General features: G+C 37.3%; 1 protein-coding gene and 1 pseudogene across 1 annotated transcript in view; one reads left to right on the top strand and one right to left on the bottom strand.

The window, feature by feature from the left end:
* Window positions 1–3905: 3905 nt before the first annotated feature.
* Window positions 3906–17737, bottom strand: part of PCOLCE2 (procollagen C-endopeptidase enhancer 2) — a 63436-nt gene continuing 49604 nt past the window's right edge. The window contains exons 6-9 of the mRNA XM_016126507.2: window positions 13491–13645; window positions 8698–8781; window positions 6441–6608; window positions 3906–4475 (exon numbers count right to left, since the gene is read on the bottom strand). Of these exons, the coding sequence (XP_015981993.1) occupies window positions 4345–4475; window positions 6441–6608; window positions 8698–8781; window positions 13491–13645 (538 nt within the window). The 3' untranslated portion in view covers window positions 3906–4344. The remainder of the gene's footprint in view (window positions 4476–6440; window positions 6609–8697; window positions 8782–13490; window positions 13646–17737) is intronic.
* On the top strand, window positions 14511–14628 carry LOC118602105 (annotated as a pseudogene).

Here is a 17737-nt window from a genome sequence, read left to right on the forward strand (position 1 = left end):
CAGAACTTAAGATGCCCAGTCCCTGCTTTTCTAAATGACTAGTTTATTAAAGACTTTTAATTTATGACCAAGGACAGAAACAGAGACCAATGAGGTAAGAGTCATAGGGAAAAGATGAGCAGTGAGGTAGGAAACATAAATAGAAAAAGAGTCAGTCTCAAAAAGTAAGACCAGTCATGAAGGAACAAAAAATATAGAATGGAGAAACTGGTTAATTTTCTCTATGTCCTGATCTATTTGGTTATTCAAGGACCTAGAAACAATGTAAGATCTGTAAGATACTACAGAAAGGATCCAATTCAACTTAATTGTTTTGCAGATAAGGAAACTAAAGTTCTCTCAGGGCTACACTGCGCAGGAGAATCCAAGCCTCCTCCTTGTCCCGGAAGCTCTTAATTGCATTGTGTTACTGTTAATATTAATTTTTTGTTTGTGGGATAAATTAATTAGCTGTATGAAGTCTTATTTTCTTAATAGGTTTCTATACTTAAAAGATGCATTTCACTGTTTAACCTAATGTTAGTATCAAAATGCCACAGGGACACCCTTCAAGCAAAAGATAATGTTTCAGATTTATAGCTAATCAAATTTGAACTTTTTAAAACCTAGTTGTTGACTTTGCTTTTAAGAGGAAGAAACTAATGACAAAAAAAAAAAACAAAGTAAAAGTTAGGATTTAAAATGATAAAATAAGTTTCAATAGTTTGTTCTGGGGCTAAGGTTTATATATATCCATCTAAGGGACAAACTTATGAAATTATTAATTCTAATCACTTACTTGCAGGTTAATTTGGGTTTTGTGTTTGAATAATCATATCATCTTTGCGTTATAATAGTCTCATTTCTTTCTAATATCATTTATTTCTTTTTCTTGCCTTACTAAACTGACCAGACTCTGCAGGACAATTTTTAATAGAAATGTTAATATCAAGCATTCTTGTCTTATCTCTAATCTTAAAGAAAACACTCTCAATATTTCACCATTAAATACAAGATTTACTGCAGGTTTTCCTGTCAGTTTAAGAAAGTTTCCTTCTATTCATAGCTTGCTCAGGGTTTACTTTGCCATGAATAAATATTGAATTATACCAATGCTTTTCTGCATTATTAAGATCAAATGATTTTTCTCCTTTATTATGAACAGGGCTTAACAAAACCTTTCCTCATTCTCTTAAGAGTTGACCTTTGTTTAACTCACCTAGTAATCTGATAATACATTATGTCACCTATATTGCTAGGCAAACTGGCTTATAATAAAAAATGGCCCCTGATTGATAAATTGTGTTGGATTGGGAGAAACTATAAATAGCTCATAGAGGAGCCATAGCTTTGGGCTTTTCTGAGTGTGTAACACTTATAACTAGGCGTGTCATCTATGAGGAGTCTGGAAGTTATGCCTATGGAATTCTTAAAAGAGATCCTGGTTTCTGAGGAGTTGAGGACTTTAAACTGGAGTGTTTGCACTCACCTGACATGAATCTTGTCTCCTGGCATCTGAGGCAGCCCTAGAGGTAAGCCAAAGAAAACAACTCAGGGATGGCTGTGTGAACTGCTCCCAAACTTGCTGCAAAGATGCCCAAAGAAGAAAGTCTGACAGGGTCCGGTCACCCTCTGTTCCCCAGGCTATATCTTTTTGAGGCTATGTGGTACTGTTATGAGTCTAGTTACACTAAGACTGCCTTCTCAGCATTCGCAAATCCGTTAATGCAGTGAAGCATAATCATTGATTGTCTAATGATAAATCGATCGTTTGTTTCTGGGATAAATCCAACTTGATCATGACCTATTTTATTTGCTGTTTTGCTTGCTAACATTTTAAGATTTTTCACCTATATTCATAAGTGAAATCAGATGGCTAATTTTCCTAGATCCTATTGTCTGCTAAAGTTTTGCTGAGTGTTACTTCCTCACTGAGACTCCAGAGTAGTACATTGGCAGTATTTGTCTCTGGACCTGGAATTTTATTCGAAGATTTTTAATTGTTGACTAAATATTTTTTTAATGTTTATAGGACTGTTTTGGTGTTCTATTTCCAGTATGAGTTAATAAATTCTCCCAATTAGAAATTTGTCTACTTCACCTAAGCTTTCAACTCTGTTGACATAAAGTAGTTCGGAATATCCTCTTATTATCTCTTAAGATTTTGTCACATCTGTAGTAAGGTCTATTTTCAGTTCTAAATTGTTTTGTTTGTCCTTTTTCACTTCTTGCTTAGTCTTGTCAGACCTTTAGCAATTTTATTAGTCATTTTAGGTAACCAATTTTTGGCTTTGTTAACTTTCTCCATTATTTATATTTATTATTCTCCTCTATTTCTGCTCTTATGTTTATTTCTTCCTCTTTTAAAGGTTTATTCTTTTGTTCTTTTATTAACTTTCTAATTACTTTTTACCCTTTTAAAATAATGTAAACATTTAAGGTTATGAATTTTAAAGTGCCATTTAAGCTGCATTCCGCACATTTAAAATTCAGCATTTTTATTATTGTTCCATTCTTAATATTTTTCTATTTTCCATTCTGATTTCTTCATGATCATGCGTTTTTAAAATCACATTTCTCAATTTACAACATCAGGTTTTTCTTATCTTTTTCTATTGTTTACTTTTTGTTATTAATTTCTAATTATTCATTGTTGTTAGAGAAGGACATTTGTACATTACCAGTTCTTTGAAATTTGTTGGGGTTTGTTTTGTGGTATAGTTAAGTGGGCAAGTTTCAAAATTGTTCCATGCTGAGATTAAAAATGTGCTTTTGGTTCTGTTCTATATATATCCATCAGGTAAATCTAGTTAACTGTGTGGTTCAAATCTTCTATATCTCTATTCTTTTAAATCTGCCAGTTATTGAGAGATAGATGTTTTAAATTTCCCGTTAAGATAATGAACTTATCAATTTCCATTTACACTATACCAGATTTAGTCATACATTTTAAAAGATGCTAACTGCATGCAAATTTTAGAATTGTTCTCTTTGTAACCCTCAACCTAAGTAATGCATTCAAGTTCATTTTTTTCTAATATTAATAAAGCCACATTCATTTTGTTAATATTTTCCTGATATTTCTTTTTCTATCCTTGTGTCCTTATGTTTTAGATAACTCTTTCAAATAGCACGTAGTTGGATTTTCACACAAAAGAGTATTCCCTTATTTCTAACACTTTGCTTCTAGCAGTATGGGAGTCCTCATGACTCAAGTCTTTGTTCATCCCTCATGTTCTTTCTAGCTCCTGGACCAGGGGTGGTCGGCCCCTCTTCAGCAGCTCCTGAGGGCTGGTGGCCACACCCATTGCAGGTACAGAGACAGCGCTGTGCGAATGATGAGAGTTCTTTCACAGTTCTTCCACCACCGAGTGAAAATAGATTTCTCAAAGGCAACTGAAGAGTGCATCCTAGCTGATGCAGCCTGATTCAGTTAACTTGAACAGGATAGGGGCGTTCATTTCAGGTCTTATAAAGCGACCAATCATGATTTAGGATAGGAAAATGAGAATTGAACTCTGCAAGTGAAGATAAGAGGGCTTTCCTCGGAGGCAGCAAGGATCTCTCCTAGTGGCCTAAAGGGCACCGGGTTTAGAATTAGGCCTTCTGAGCTTGAATGCCTGCTCTGTCTCATGGGAGATGTGTGCCTGGACAAGTCACTAAATATACCAGAGCTTCAATTTCTATTAAAATGGGGCAGCTGAACTAGATCCCTGAGGGGTAACATTCAAGCTCTAACATTTTCTGGTTCTGCAGAGAAGAATTATAATCCGTTTACATTACTGAACCTATCCAGCCCCCGAAGTTCTTTGAATGCTAACTCTTTGAGCATAGTGGAAATTGTTACAAACATATAAGTAAATAGCAGAAAATATTCTTTTTATAGTATCCCACTTTCTATAAAAACAAGTTTAATGGTTGTTATATAATCATTTAAAATATTTTATTAAGCATTGATTTAAAAATGCAAAAGAAGAACATAACACCTTGAAGCAAGTGCTTGAAGGTAAAACAAATACCACTATAAATATTGCACTTATAAAATCTTTTTTACATCTTCACAAAACTCATTTCTAAAATACCCTTTTACGGCCACGTATAAATAAACTGCTTCCAAACTGTCCGCGCTTGATCCAGTTGGTCTCCTGTCACCACAGCGAGTCAAGTTCTCCCTCAGATACGGCTCCTCTCGGTACAGGCACAGAGCTTCCATCAGCAACATCAGAGGCCTCATACCTCCATCACGTGAAGAGTGAATCTTTCTGAATGCTCATTATTTAATATTACAAGACTGTTTTTCTACTGAGAAAAATAGATTTTTCCAAGCCAATGACAGAATGAAGCTTATATTGACAGAGTTCACTGTTAACATTGCTTGTTTTCCAAGGCATTCAGGAACTTCTGATTCTTGGTCTTAAACATCATGATAAAGCTGTTTGGCATAATTTTGCCTCGCCCATCTTCACCTACCTGGCCCATAATTATGTAATTTTGACCTAAAAAAAGAGAACATAACGTTAATTTTTTTCTCTGTGTGTGTTTGAAACAACTTAGACTATAACTTACCTCTAGATAAATGTTCTGTAGGGATACAATTAAATATTTATTCTACTGGTTTAAGACTCTCATCAGCAAAAATCTAAAAACTGAGTAGCATGTTCCAGCTCTGCTAACACTGGGAAACTGGCTGGAATAACCAGATCCGACCATGTCTCGCTCTGCAGTGTGAGTTCTGGTGCATTCACTGAGTGTCTACCAAGAATGGTGCACTACGCAACTGCTCTGGGGTCCTCCCGTGAGTGCCCCAGACATGCTGTCCTTAGACGGCCTCTCAAAATCCCATAGCGCTTCTGGGTTTCCCAGGTATTTGGCAACTAATGATCTACTGTCTTCAGTTGTCGTCTTGAATGTTTTTGCAATATCTCAAGCATATATACTATGTAAGTTTCCTGAGGGCATGATTTCATCGTATACTGCTTTGCAGTCTTATAGTCCCTTACAAAAAACAGGTCCTACAAAGTACTTATATCAGTTACACTATTTTTTAAAATATATATAAGTGTGTCTGACTAAGTTTAGGCCTGGCCTGACTGGGGCCTAAGCTGACACATGTTCAACTCTGAAGATTTAGACTGCCTCAGAAAAATGCCATAAAGGAAGTGCATATTACTACCTCCTTTATCTTCCTTCCCTCTTCCCCAGTGCATCATAAGTAAAATATGTGTTTCTCTTTTCTCCTGTGTAATCCTTTTTCTGTGGAATAACATTGTCATCACAGTGGTCTTGAGCCTGTGAAAGCTTGGTAGGCTGGGCAGGTAAATGCCACCTCAAGTCTGACTGCCAACATCATTATATTTGCTGTTCCTGGCAGTTCTGGAAAGAAGTGTTATCTTTTAGAGAGCCTTTGCTGTTCCCTCTAAAACGTCAATGTGATACTGCTGGCTTTCTGGCTTTTCTGAACAATCAAGATTCATAGTAGAGCTTTCTTGAAGTGAATATTCTATATTTCTGTGTCTGTGTGTGTGTGTGCACACACACATGTGGTTTGGTTTGTTTGGGTTATGGGACAGGTTTGTAACAAGACTCAGGAAAGGAATGAGCTGAGATTGGATAATCACGGCATATCACACATTGGAATACCAGGCATTATTTACCCTTTTAAATAGAGAGATCTATCTATACGTGCTATTTATAGAAGGCGTCTATGTATATGTCACATGGGGGCAAGTTGCAGTAGAATGTGTATAGCACGATCCCATTTCTCTAAGTAATTATGTGCATGTTTTATACAGACAGAAACTTTCTGGAAGAAACTTTTCATAGGACCACTGGTTTTGAAAATGAAAGTGCTTCACATTTTATTTCTGTACTTATTTATACTTGTGGACAACTATAGAACATACCTTACTTTTTCTTGAACACACATTACTTCTGCGATGTTTAAGAGCTTGTTTAGAAACACTGTGCCTCTGCCTCTGGAGTACCTCTCCTCTTTCCGAGGTTTCTCCTAATAAACTCATTCCTACACACGGATTCAATGATCCTTTGTGTAAAAGTGATTCCCAAATCTCTTAATTCTAGTCCCTAATACCTTTCTCTTCTGAACTTAAGCTCTGAATTTCTTTTTTCTTACAGTATTGGCACCTTAAGTGCAATGATTGAAAATTTTCTCTTGAACTGCTCCTCTGTGTCTATTCCTTGTTACCCAACTTCAAGTGCTTCTTGGACTCGTTCATCATTTCTACTACCTCGTCTTTTTCACAAGTTACAAGAACTGGAATTAGAGACCAGTTCTGCCTAACTCTAAAGGCATTCCTTCTATACCAGAAGTGAGCAATATATTAGCCCTGATTTGATTCCCTCAACCAGCCATGGCATGGACAGACCCACGGCTTGCTCTGAGATACTCTCTTGTTCCCTTCTCTGTCCCTGAGTTCCTCTAAGTTTTCCTTTTTACTTACCCCTCCTCAGGAGAGGGCACTGCTTGCAGACCACAATGACCTTGACACTCATGTTCTTGCCGGCCTGCTGAATTGCCAGATTTCCCTCTTTGTAGATGTTGATGAGTGAGACTGTAGCATGCAGACTTCCACCTCGAGTGACAGTTGTGATAACGGTGCCGGCCAACACTGCAGAAGAAAACATTTTTGAAATAATGTAACGGTGAAGGCAAATGTAAGCGAACTGAAAATAATTTTATATTCTTCTAAGTTTCAGATGGGAAACATTTTAATGTTAGAGCAAATGCCCTAATAGAGCAATTGATTCTGTACATTTGTCACCAAAATTCAAGTTGAGAAAAGAAGCCATGGAGCTGTAATGCTGCCCAGGTGGTTGCCTAGACAGAAACCCTGATAGCCACCGCGTTGCAGTCTGTCGCTGAGATGGGGACTCTCTACAACGTCTTACCCGACGTGTTGTGCAGGCCCAAGAGCTGCTGTTCAACAAGGCCTTGAATCTTGAGAGGTGATACCATACTAGGAAGTTGCATGAGGGGTTTGAGACATGAAGATCAGAGTCTTTGTGTCTATATGGGGGGCTGCCCGCCTTTCTGTGTCTCCCCGACCCCTCCTTTAGCTGTCCACCCTCCTAGAGAACTTTGGTTCATCTCTTGGGTCCTCATCTCTCTTTAATTATCAGTAATATCTGTCTTTTTCTGGGTCTTTGATATTCCCTTTCTTATCCATCTTGTTTATCTCATTTAGCAAGTCAAAATATAGAACCGAGGTGTAACTTAAAACATTTTCTTGCTTAAAAAAAAATCTCTAGCAAAATTCAGTTGCTTTTCATTATGTAACTCTTTTTTCTATTGTGACACTCAGAGGAAAAAGTCTCATTTCTGAGCCACAGAGGGCTGTGTTTCTCGAAGGCATGCTTTTGGCATTTTGGTGGGGATAATTCTGTGTGGTGCAGGACTTGGCATTGAACGACTTTTTTATGAGCCCTGTCTCTGCCTAGAAAAAGCAGTAGCACCCCCCAGTTATTTTGACAACCAAAAACTACCCCTAGAGGAGTATTACCAATGCTGGCTGAGAAACAGTAGGCCACTGCTGATAATATGTGGTCATTTTTCCACGTAAGTGACACACATTGGAATAAATCAAGGTTTGTACTTGGCTGTATGCCACTTATGGGGCAAAGTAAGAACTCATTGCTTGCACAGTGTGCGAAGCTCATAAAATCAGAATTCCTGTCACACCTTACTGTGATTCCTGGTGATTAGTGTTCACTGCAAAATGTCAGTCTGTAGCCCAGTGGAATCCGGTGGCTCCAAAGGACAGGGAGGGAGATTTCCTTAAGTACCTGCTACAGAAGACTAAACTAAATATGGTTGGTGGCAATGACATCTGATGCTATTTGTTTTCATTTTTCATGCCAGTTACTTGAATTTTGGCATGCAAACTCCAGAGGGGCGTCAGGCCCCAGATTCCTCAGTGCCTTCACCCCGCTGCAATACAGTCTGTCTGAGCTCTACACAGTTACCACTTTAAGGCACAGAAAAAGCAAGCAGAGTCACTTCTGGGAGACCCTTTCTTTTGGGTAACCTATTTAGACTATAGCAACTTTCTTTTCCTCATACTTTTTTTAAATATTCCTTTTGAAAATAAGATAATTTGGTTATCTTTTGCTCTTGAGTGCTTTTCATGGAAAGTACAGCTACTTTTTATTGGAAAAATCCCTTAGAAATTCTAAGTCATTAAGTAATATCTCCTCAGGTTCCAAAATATGAGTTTCCAAACAGATTTCAGGTTTCCAAGTTTTCATTTAGTATTTGGAAGGACAATGAAGAGGAAATACCCGAATATCTTGTGAGAGAGACCAGCCTGGATATGTTTCTAATTTATTTAAGTTGAAATACCGATGTTTGAAAAAATACTCAGTACATGAAAAATATGTGAGAAAAGAGACACATGAGTTTTTGTTGTTGTTGTTTTCAGGAATACTGAGTTAGCCAGAATATGCAGAGTAGCAGTACCATGTACCAGGAGTCAAATTAAGTTTATGTGAAAAAGTACATTTTCTGTATACATATTTTTCTCAGTTGTGAAATCTAACACTTTGAACAGCACAGATCCTTAGTGTGCAGGAAAATATTTTCTTGGGTAAATGAAGAGTGTAACTGACCCTTTCCCATCACCATCATGGCGATTCCTTTGAGACTAAGCATGCAGTCTCAAGTTTCTCACTAAAGAGAAAAAGCTGGGTTTTATTTCTTACCAAAGTTACTTGCACAATAATTGCTCTCCAGAGTCCCTGTCCACCTGCACTTTTGTTGACACAGGGCCACGGTGGGTTTTAAACCTTAATTAAAAGAAGAAAGACATAAGAGTCAGGAAAATGAATTCAAATATAATTAGTATTTAGTATGAATCTATCCATTTAAAATTCCCATTTATTTCCCCGAGCCACCAATCTGTCATTGCAATGAAAGTGTATGAAAGAAATTCTTCGTGCTCCCAACTACTGCCCCAATTTCCTCAGTGTAACTCAATCTCCTCTGCTGAATTTTAAACCTGAGATCAAAGATAACCCAAATTTAGCCCTATTCTCCTCTTCCTTTACATATAACACTACAACCAAAAATAGATAGTCACCCATGTGTCCTGCTTAGAAAAACCCATATTCACAACAAATATAAAATCAGAAAATATAGGTACTCTTCACTTTGCACAAGGAATCCTATAATGTTCCTCCTGAGGATGAAGGGAGGGGTTTTTTTTGCGCAGTTAAAACATGTAATTACCTAAATGTGGAAAGTACGGGCTTTTTAGAAATACTGCTCACATGTAACGTGTTACATCTGTAATTAGATGCAACCAATTACCAAACATTTCTTTTGAGCCTGTTACTACTTATAACGTTAAGAATTGAGAAGGAGACAAATTTAAAAGTAAAACTAAAAGATAAACACATTGGTTCTAAACCAGGAGTAATTTTGCCCCCTGAGTAATATTTAGCAGAGTCTGGAAATATTTTGGTTGTCACAACGAGGAGGCGATACCTGCCTCCAGTGGGCAGGTACCAGGGTTGCTGTGGGACACCTGTAATGGACAGGACAGTGCCCAAGAGCAACGAATTATCTAGCCCAAAATGTTAATAGTGCCAAAGTTGAGAAACCTTGGGTTAATGAAATGAAAATATTTAATCCTTATTTATTAACATTAAAAATGTTTTTAAAATATTTGCAAATTATTCACTTATATGTGGCAATATTGTAGGAAGAACTAAAAAAAAAACAACTGTAACAGAATTGTACTTGGTAAAGATTTGTAATTGTAACATTGCCCTTTTAATATGTTCTACCCACCCTTCTGTGAATTTATTATTTATTTACTTACTCTTAATTTGTATCCCTACTTAACTGCAAAAAAATCTGAAGTGGATTACAATATTAAAATATATACAATTTAATGTTACAATACATAAAATGGCTTAAACGCATACACACACACACACACACACTTTTTTTTATGAGAAAGAACTCATCAACCATTTAGAGAGAACATTGTTCCAGAAGTTAGGGACCTAAATTTACCTAATTAAGTCAAAAAGTAGTGGCGTTAGTGGTTCTCCTGGGCCAATGAAATGGCACCTTTCTAAGCAGACCACTGGAAACCAGCTCCTTCTCAGCTCAGGACATCAGTCTGGAAGTTGGGTGGGTGTCCCACATTGCTCCCTCTCCCCCTAGGTAGATCTCTGCTCTCTTGCCCTTAAGTCATCAGCTATACCTCCTGGACCCTCCTCATCCTCCTGTGGTCTAATACCTACACTCCCCAGCATGGTACCTAGCTCTCAGCCTCCCTGTGTGTTCCTGAGGCCACCTCACTGTCAACAATCCCTCTTAGTGCTGTGGCCTCATCCTTCCTCTGCTCCATCTCAGTTACTCAGTCCCAAGCTCACATGTCCTCCCGCGGAAGTCTTTAGTCACCAATCTCTCAAATTTATACTTCCTCATATCCAGTATAGCCTCTCCTCTCATGACTTTTTTTTTCCTGTCTTTAGAGGTTCAACACATTGACCTCTCTTATTCACCAATCACCTGGCTCACCTTCACTTCCTTGGCTATTCCACTTAGTTTCTGTGGTCCATTATTTCAGTCATTTTCTTGACAAGATCGTAAACTCCCTTTCCTTCTGTCCTTCGACCCTGTCCGAATTCTGCAGGAGCCAGTTTATGTATGTTCACACTCAGCCAAGTGCACAAACAGACCCTCATCAAAGTGACAAGTTGTTTGGTGGATCGACTCACTAATTTCCACAGCTGTGTTTCAAATTCTTCCTCATTCTCCTAACCATGCACACCCCCACCCAGTCTCCTACCTCCCTTCTCATTCTCAGCAGGTGGCCTCACCTATTTTCTAGAGAGAACAGAGATCATAGAAGAAAATGTTGAGATCCCCACCAAACCTCTGAGTTGTCTTTATCTGTACCCTCTCTCTTGCTTTCCTCCTCTAAGAGAGAAGGCTGTCCCACCTCTGGTCTAAGGTCTGTTCTTCTGAGTCCTCTGGAGGCCACACCTTACCTTCATAGAAATCTCCTCCTCAATTTATTCCTTTTGTCCACTAAAATGTTCTCCTTTGTTGGTGATTTTCCATTAGCTTTAACTTGTTCCAGACACTCAAGGCTTCTCTTGCTCCTTAGGGCCAAACTTGTGAAATGAATTGCTGGAATTTATCGTCTCAGTTTCTTTGCCTTGTTCCACACACTCCTCAGTCCATTCTGTCTGGCTTCTGCCTACACAACTCCACTCACACGACTTCTGCTAGGGTCTCCAGTAGCCTCCACATCATGAAATCAAGTGGAACATTTTAATTCTTCCTTTATTTGAAGTCTCATCCACATCTGAATTACTCACCATTCTCTTCTTAAAACATTTTCGTCCATGGCTCCCATGATACATGCTGTTGGCTTCCTTGCCTCTTCTTAGCTGCTGTTTTTCAGTCTCCTTTGCCAGCATACCCTCCTCTTTAAAATGCTGGAGATCCTACAGATTTAATTCCAGGCCTTCTCCTTTTATCATCCCTAATTTCTTCCTAGGTAATCTCACTCTGGATCATGATGTCAGCCATGTAGATGTTGATGACTCTCAAATTTAAATCTCTCTTCTGGTCTGGGGACCCATGTATAGATATCCACCCCGACATCTCCACTTGAGTGTTTTACAGACACTTCAAACTCAACAAGGTCACAGCCTAACTTATGAATCTACCCCTAAACTCTGTGGTTGACTTCGCTGAATGGTAACATTATCTCCTGTGTTTTGCAAGCCAGGGATCTGGGATACACTCTTGATACTGCTCTGATCTCCCTAGTCAAATTAATCATCAAGCCCTGCCAATATCTCCCAAGGTCCCTGGCTTGCACAAAGGGCAACTCCTCTTGATGATCTCTTTATCTCCGTTATAACACACACAGTTCGCATGGACAACCATGAGAATCTGTGGATCCTGTTGACCTCTACAATCCACTCACCTCACAGTAGCCAGTGTGATCTCCATTGTGTAAATCTAATCCTGAACTTTGTTTAAATCCACCAACAGCTTACCCTACACTTAGCATAAAATTCGAAATATTTAGAGCACAAGGAGAGAGGTGGTAGGAACTAAAGAAAAAACTGCAAAGAGGCTAGGGATTAAAAGTGAAGGAAGGGTCTTACATACCACTTAAAAGAGGGCTCCTTTGCTATCCAATATGGCAGCCACAAGTCACATAAGGCTTTTCAAATTTAAGTAAAATTTCAGTTCCCCAGTATCATTAGCCACATTCGAAGCGTTTGGTAGTGACTACTGTATTAGATGGCACAGGTGTAGATAATGAATTTAAGGGGGAAAAATGTCATGGTCTGCTCTGTGGCGGTAGGGCATGCAGTGGGGAGATAAGACAGAGAAAGTAAAAAATGACCCTAAGAGATGCTGTGGGCCATGCCAGGGAAAAAAGGTGGAAAAGCAGGTTTGAGGCAGAAAACTGATAAAAACAAGAGTTTCCTATATTTTCACCAAAATGTTTAGCAGTTGCAAAACTCTAGGAGTTAAATTACAAACCCATGTTTGCAATTTCAGTTTAGGACTCAAGATAAAAGCTGGGGAACCACTAAGCCCCATGGTTCTGACCAGATAGATAATTCACTGGAAAGAATAAGGACACCAGAGTTTACTGAGATGAGTTGGAGAAATGCTGCTGTAACATGAGGCAGTACACTTCCAGGCCACAAGATGGCACACTTGGGAGTGCACAGAAAAATCAGCCTTTTGTTAAGTGCTTGTACTCAGGATGGCCCTACTCAGGATGCATACAGAAAATGGTGGGCAATACAATTGGTCTTATTTCAGCACATTTCATATCTTAACCTTAGATCTTCCCTCCCACTTTTTTCCTTCCTTGCATTTAGTTTTGAGATCTGAGGCCTGAAATCCCAGGGTGGAGCTGATAGAACGCAGAGACTAGATACAGGGACCCATTCCTGCCTCTCCATTTCTTAGACCATACCCCAGACCAGAGTTTCCCACTGCCTTCTATGATACATTGAATATTTTTGTTTGATTTACTCCAATTTGAAAAAAATAATATATTTTGTATGACACATTTTGGAGCAAAGGGGGAAAAAAAGCCCAAATCAAATACCGGCATATGTGAAAAGAGGTTAAGTATCAAGGCCCTAGAACTTCAACCTAAGATACTACAATTCTATGTAGTAAAAAGAAAACTATAATTTTATAATTGCCAGAAAAGAAAAATTAGTATTATAATGATCTGTGCTTATAACAGAGTTCCTAGTAATTGTTCTGTGATCATAATTTTCTTAGATGACTTTTAAAAATTTTTAGATTATTTTTATTCTTACATTTTATACTTTTCTTTCACTAATGGAGTTGCATTATTCTCTGACATAGGTTTTCATCTTATTTAACTTATTTTAGCTTCAAATATCTTCCTCTTATTTTTTCCTACTTCAGAAGAACTTTTCTTATACTCCTTAAGTTTGTGTATGAACTTCAAAACTGAAAAACTTACCTGTAGTTACAGGGAATGTGGTGGTAACAGGTAGTGCTGTAGTTGTAGGTAATTTTTTTGGTCTGAATTTGTAGTGACCAATAAATCCATCTGCAGTTAAGCTTAAGTCTGAGAAAAACTGAATAAGAAGTTCATTTCTCTCAGATATAATTGGTCTAAAAGAAGAAAAACATGTTTAAGTATATATGTATATATTTCAAAGTTTAAGTGTAGAAATATACTTTAGTTGGTACTAAAATGTAGAATTTTCTAACTTTCCATTAACTTCTGACAAAAGAATACTATTTGTTTAAACTTAAGAGCTAAAATACTTTTTAAAAAGGTGAAAGCTTTAATCTGCTCAATCTTAATGCTAATAGCTAACATTTACTGTTTGCTCAGTTAGGCACTGTTGAATTTTGTCTACACATCAACCCTATAACTATTCCCTTTTCATTAAACAGGTAATTAAGTTCAGAGAGTTCAAGTGATTTTCCCAAGACCCTACAGCTAGTATGTAGCGGAGGCAGAATGTGAACCCAGGACCAGGTGACTCTAGGGACAAGTATTTCTAAAACAAGTTATTTGAGTTAATTGGTGGTTTGACTAAAGTCCTGTTTTAAGGCATCTTCTCTCAGCCAAACCACTTCTTAGGCATCATGGACATACAAATAATTTCTTCCCACCTATCAGCTACTTTGAGTGGGAGTGGATAGAGGGAGAGTAGATCTGGACTTGACCCAACCAGTAAGATATACTGCAAGACCTCTTCTTACCTAAAGGTTCTTACCTTCTGAGCCAAGGGATGGAACAAACCTAAGAACGGGCTCCATGACTACATTTACGGTTCTGGTCATAAAAGTGGCCAAGGTCATTTAAATAATGCTTCTGAGAATCCAGTCTTTAATAAAAATATTCTATCTTACTTTAGAAAACAAATTCCATTAAATAAATACAAATTGTGTATGAAACACAACTGTCAACTACAATTACAAACAAATGTTACTCTTGTTTAAATAAAATTACAAAAAGCAGTTATTAGTCTATGGCCATGCTACCCTGAACACGCCTGATACGTCTGATCTTGGAAGCTAAGCAAGTTTGGGCCTGGTTAGTATTTGAATGGGAGACCACCTAGGAAGACCAGGTGCCATAGGCGTAAAAAAAAAATTAAAAAATAAAAAATAAAAATAAAAAGGCAGTTATTATAATCACCAGAGGAAACCTAGACTCAACCAGATTAGCCTTTTAGGCTATAATTACAGTGATCATTCACTGCCTTTTCTGTGAACTAATCTTCAAAGAATATATTGGAAACTAAATTTTCTCAAAGAATATTTTAGTAACAAAGTCATATTTTTTTATGCCGCTGCTAGTGAACTTTAGTAAGAATGTAACATATCGGAAATGGAATTTTCTCGAGGAAGAGTATTTAAGTAGCAGTCATATTTTTGTTCTGCTACTACTAAGCTTTAGTATGAATGCGACAGAATCAAAGTGACATAAATGTATTGAGGGCCAAGTGTTGTATCTGTAAATTAATGTTACAAATCACTAGAAAGACAATAAAAAATTCCACTTGAATCCACCCTGGGAAATCCCAGGAATGAACTAAGGATACTGTTTCATGTCTTATAGCTGGTTATGTTGGCAGACTACTTTGTCATCCCCCAGCATTCCTCTTCTTCAGTCACGACATTCAATCGCTATCTCCTGCCAATTTTGCCTCCTAATATTTCTTGATTCACATCCTCCTCTTCATCTCTGCCACCCCTCCCTTTGTATTCCAAGTACCTAACCTAGTGCCCACCACATGGCTAGGGTGTAATAAATGTTTTGAACTGAATTCAAGGTTATTGATACTGCACTGAACCAGATATAGGTGATGTCCCGCCAAGCACAACACTTCTTCTATTCATACTTTTAACAAAGGAAAACCTCCCCAGATTTTCTCATTTTCTACACTGCCCCATCCCAGAAATGCTCTATGAAAAATTATCCCTCTGGCAAAAGTGTTATTTGATGTTAGGCAGGCAGGCTATTCTAGACAAACTCCTCAGAAGTGAGTGGTGTTCAACACCCTCCTCCATCACCTCCTCCTCCCCCAGCCCAACCACTGCCCTCAATGATGTGCTTATCCTTTTCTTTCTTTTATCTATAGATTTACCGATATACATATGCATCACTAAATAATATATTGTATAAGTCTGCATGCTTTTAAACTTCATATAAATGAAAGGGTATGATGTGTATTTTTATTTTTTTTCACCTTCAACATTATAATGGTGAGAGTCATCTACTGATTTCACTGCTGTGTAGTGTGTGCTAAAACACAATTTAACTATTCTCCTGTTCATAAACATTCGGCTGTTCACCCCTCCCCGACACTGGTTACAAACAATATTGCTGAGAACACTCTTTGCATGTCTCGTGGTGCACATGGGCAAACGTGCCATCAGTGGGCACACCAGGAGGGGAGGATAAATGCTCTATGCTGTCGCAGGATAGATGCCTATTTTCAACTTCATCAGATGACACCAAACCAACTGCCAAAATGGTTGTACCAACTTACACTCTTTTCAAAGACTATTTTCTATGTAGCTTTCTTCTTTTGGGAATGCCTTTCATGTCTTTTAACCATTTTTTCTATTTGTTATTTTTTATTAATTTTTAGGATTTCTTGATATATTTTGGAACCTAGGTCTTTGCAAAATATGTTACAAATATCTGTTTTATGCCTTCTCTTTCCCCTCTCTTTAAGGTGAATTTTGATGAGCAGAAATTCTCGTTTGAGTTTCTCATTGAAGTCCCAATCCATCTGGTAGTTGATGCTTGTGATGCTTAATATGAATACAAACCATTTTTCCCACATGAATAAAAATTGTCCCTAACTTATTTTGCAATAGGGCTATTCTTTACCTGCTGACCTGTGAGTTTCTGTGATGTGCCCAGTCTTCAGACACATGTGGAACGTTTCTGGCTTCTTTTTGGTGTTTCACTACTCAATTTGTCTATCCCGCAGATGAAACCACATTGTCTTAATTACAACGGCTTTCTGATATGGCTAAATCATGGTGAGGCAAATCTTCCTGCCAGGTTCTTCTTCAGAAGAAGAAGAACCCCATCCGCTCCCATCCCCTTTGCAATTCCATGCACATTTTAGAACCAGGCTGTCAGATTTAATGGAAAACCAATTTCAACATTTTTAATGGTACTGATTCTTCCTATTCATGAGAACAATGTATAGCTCCATTTATTTAGGTCTTTTAAAATGTCTTTCAGTAAGGTTTTATAATTTTTTCTATTAAGGCCTTGCATAGAATTTGTTAAATTTGTTCTTATTTTATATTTTTTGCTATTAACTTTTAAAAATACAAATTTTAAATTCAAGCTCTTTGTGAAAAGATATTTTTAATAATGTTTTCAACAAATAAAAACATAAATCTACAAGTCATACTTTAATCTGATAACGTATAAAGTTAATGGATTTTCTAAATACAAGCCAACCTTGAATTCCTGGTCAAAGGGTATTTTTATAGATTGTTAGATTTGTCTTCTTTTAGGATTTAATTTTTTTATCGCATTCATAAGTGAGATTTGTCTTTAATATTATTTTCTTGTGCTGTCCTTACCTTGTTTTGTTGTTGACTTATACGAGTCTTATAAAATTAGTTGTGGTACAATCCCTATTTTTCTCTGAAAGAATCTCTGTAGTGTAGAAATTATCTGTTCCACAAATATTTGTTAGAATTCATGGAAAAAAGCAATCTGGGCCTGTTCTCCTGCATGATAACTTTTAACTATAGATCAAATTTCTTTAGTGATTATTTGGCAATTCTGTTTTTTTTCCTGTGTTCATTTTTTTGCTTGAAAAAATGTATTTTCTCATTGTTGGTCGCAGTGTTCTCTAGCCATTAGAACAAGCCTGTTAATTTTTTTTTTTTGCCTCCTGATTTTTCCATCTTTCTGTAATTCAGTTAATCTGTCAATTATTAAAAGATGTATTTAAAATCTACTACAAAAATGGTCTTTTAATTTTGATTCATTTTTTTGCTTTGCATATTTTTGATGTACATACAATTATTCCCTTCTTGGCTTGGACCCTGAGCTTTGTCTCCTGTCCCTAAGCATGGTCTATTAAAAATGAAGTTCTAGGTCATCAAGAACTAGTACGCGTCCTGATAAACTGCACCTTTTATCATTATATGGAACATTTCTAGTAATGTTTTCTGCCTGAAATCTGCTTTTTCTTGATATCAATAAAGCTA

The sequence above is a fragment of the Rousettus aegyptiacus genome, unplaced genomic scaffold (genome assembly GCF_014176215.1).
Source record: "Rousettus aegyptiacus isolate mRouAeg1 unplaced genomic scaffold, mRouAeg1.p scaffold_m13_p_4, whole genome shotgun sequence".
Lineage (NCBI taxonomy): Eukaryota > Metazoa > Chordata > Mammalia > Chiroptera > Pteropodidae > Rousettus > Rousettus aegyptiacus.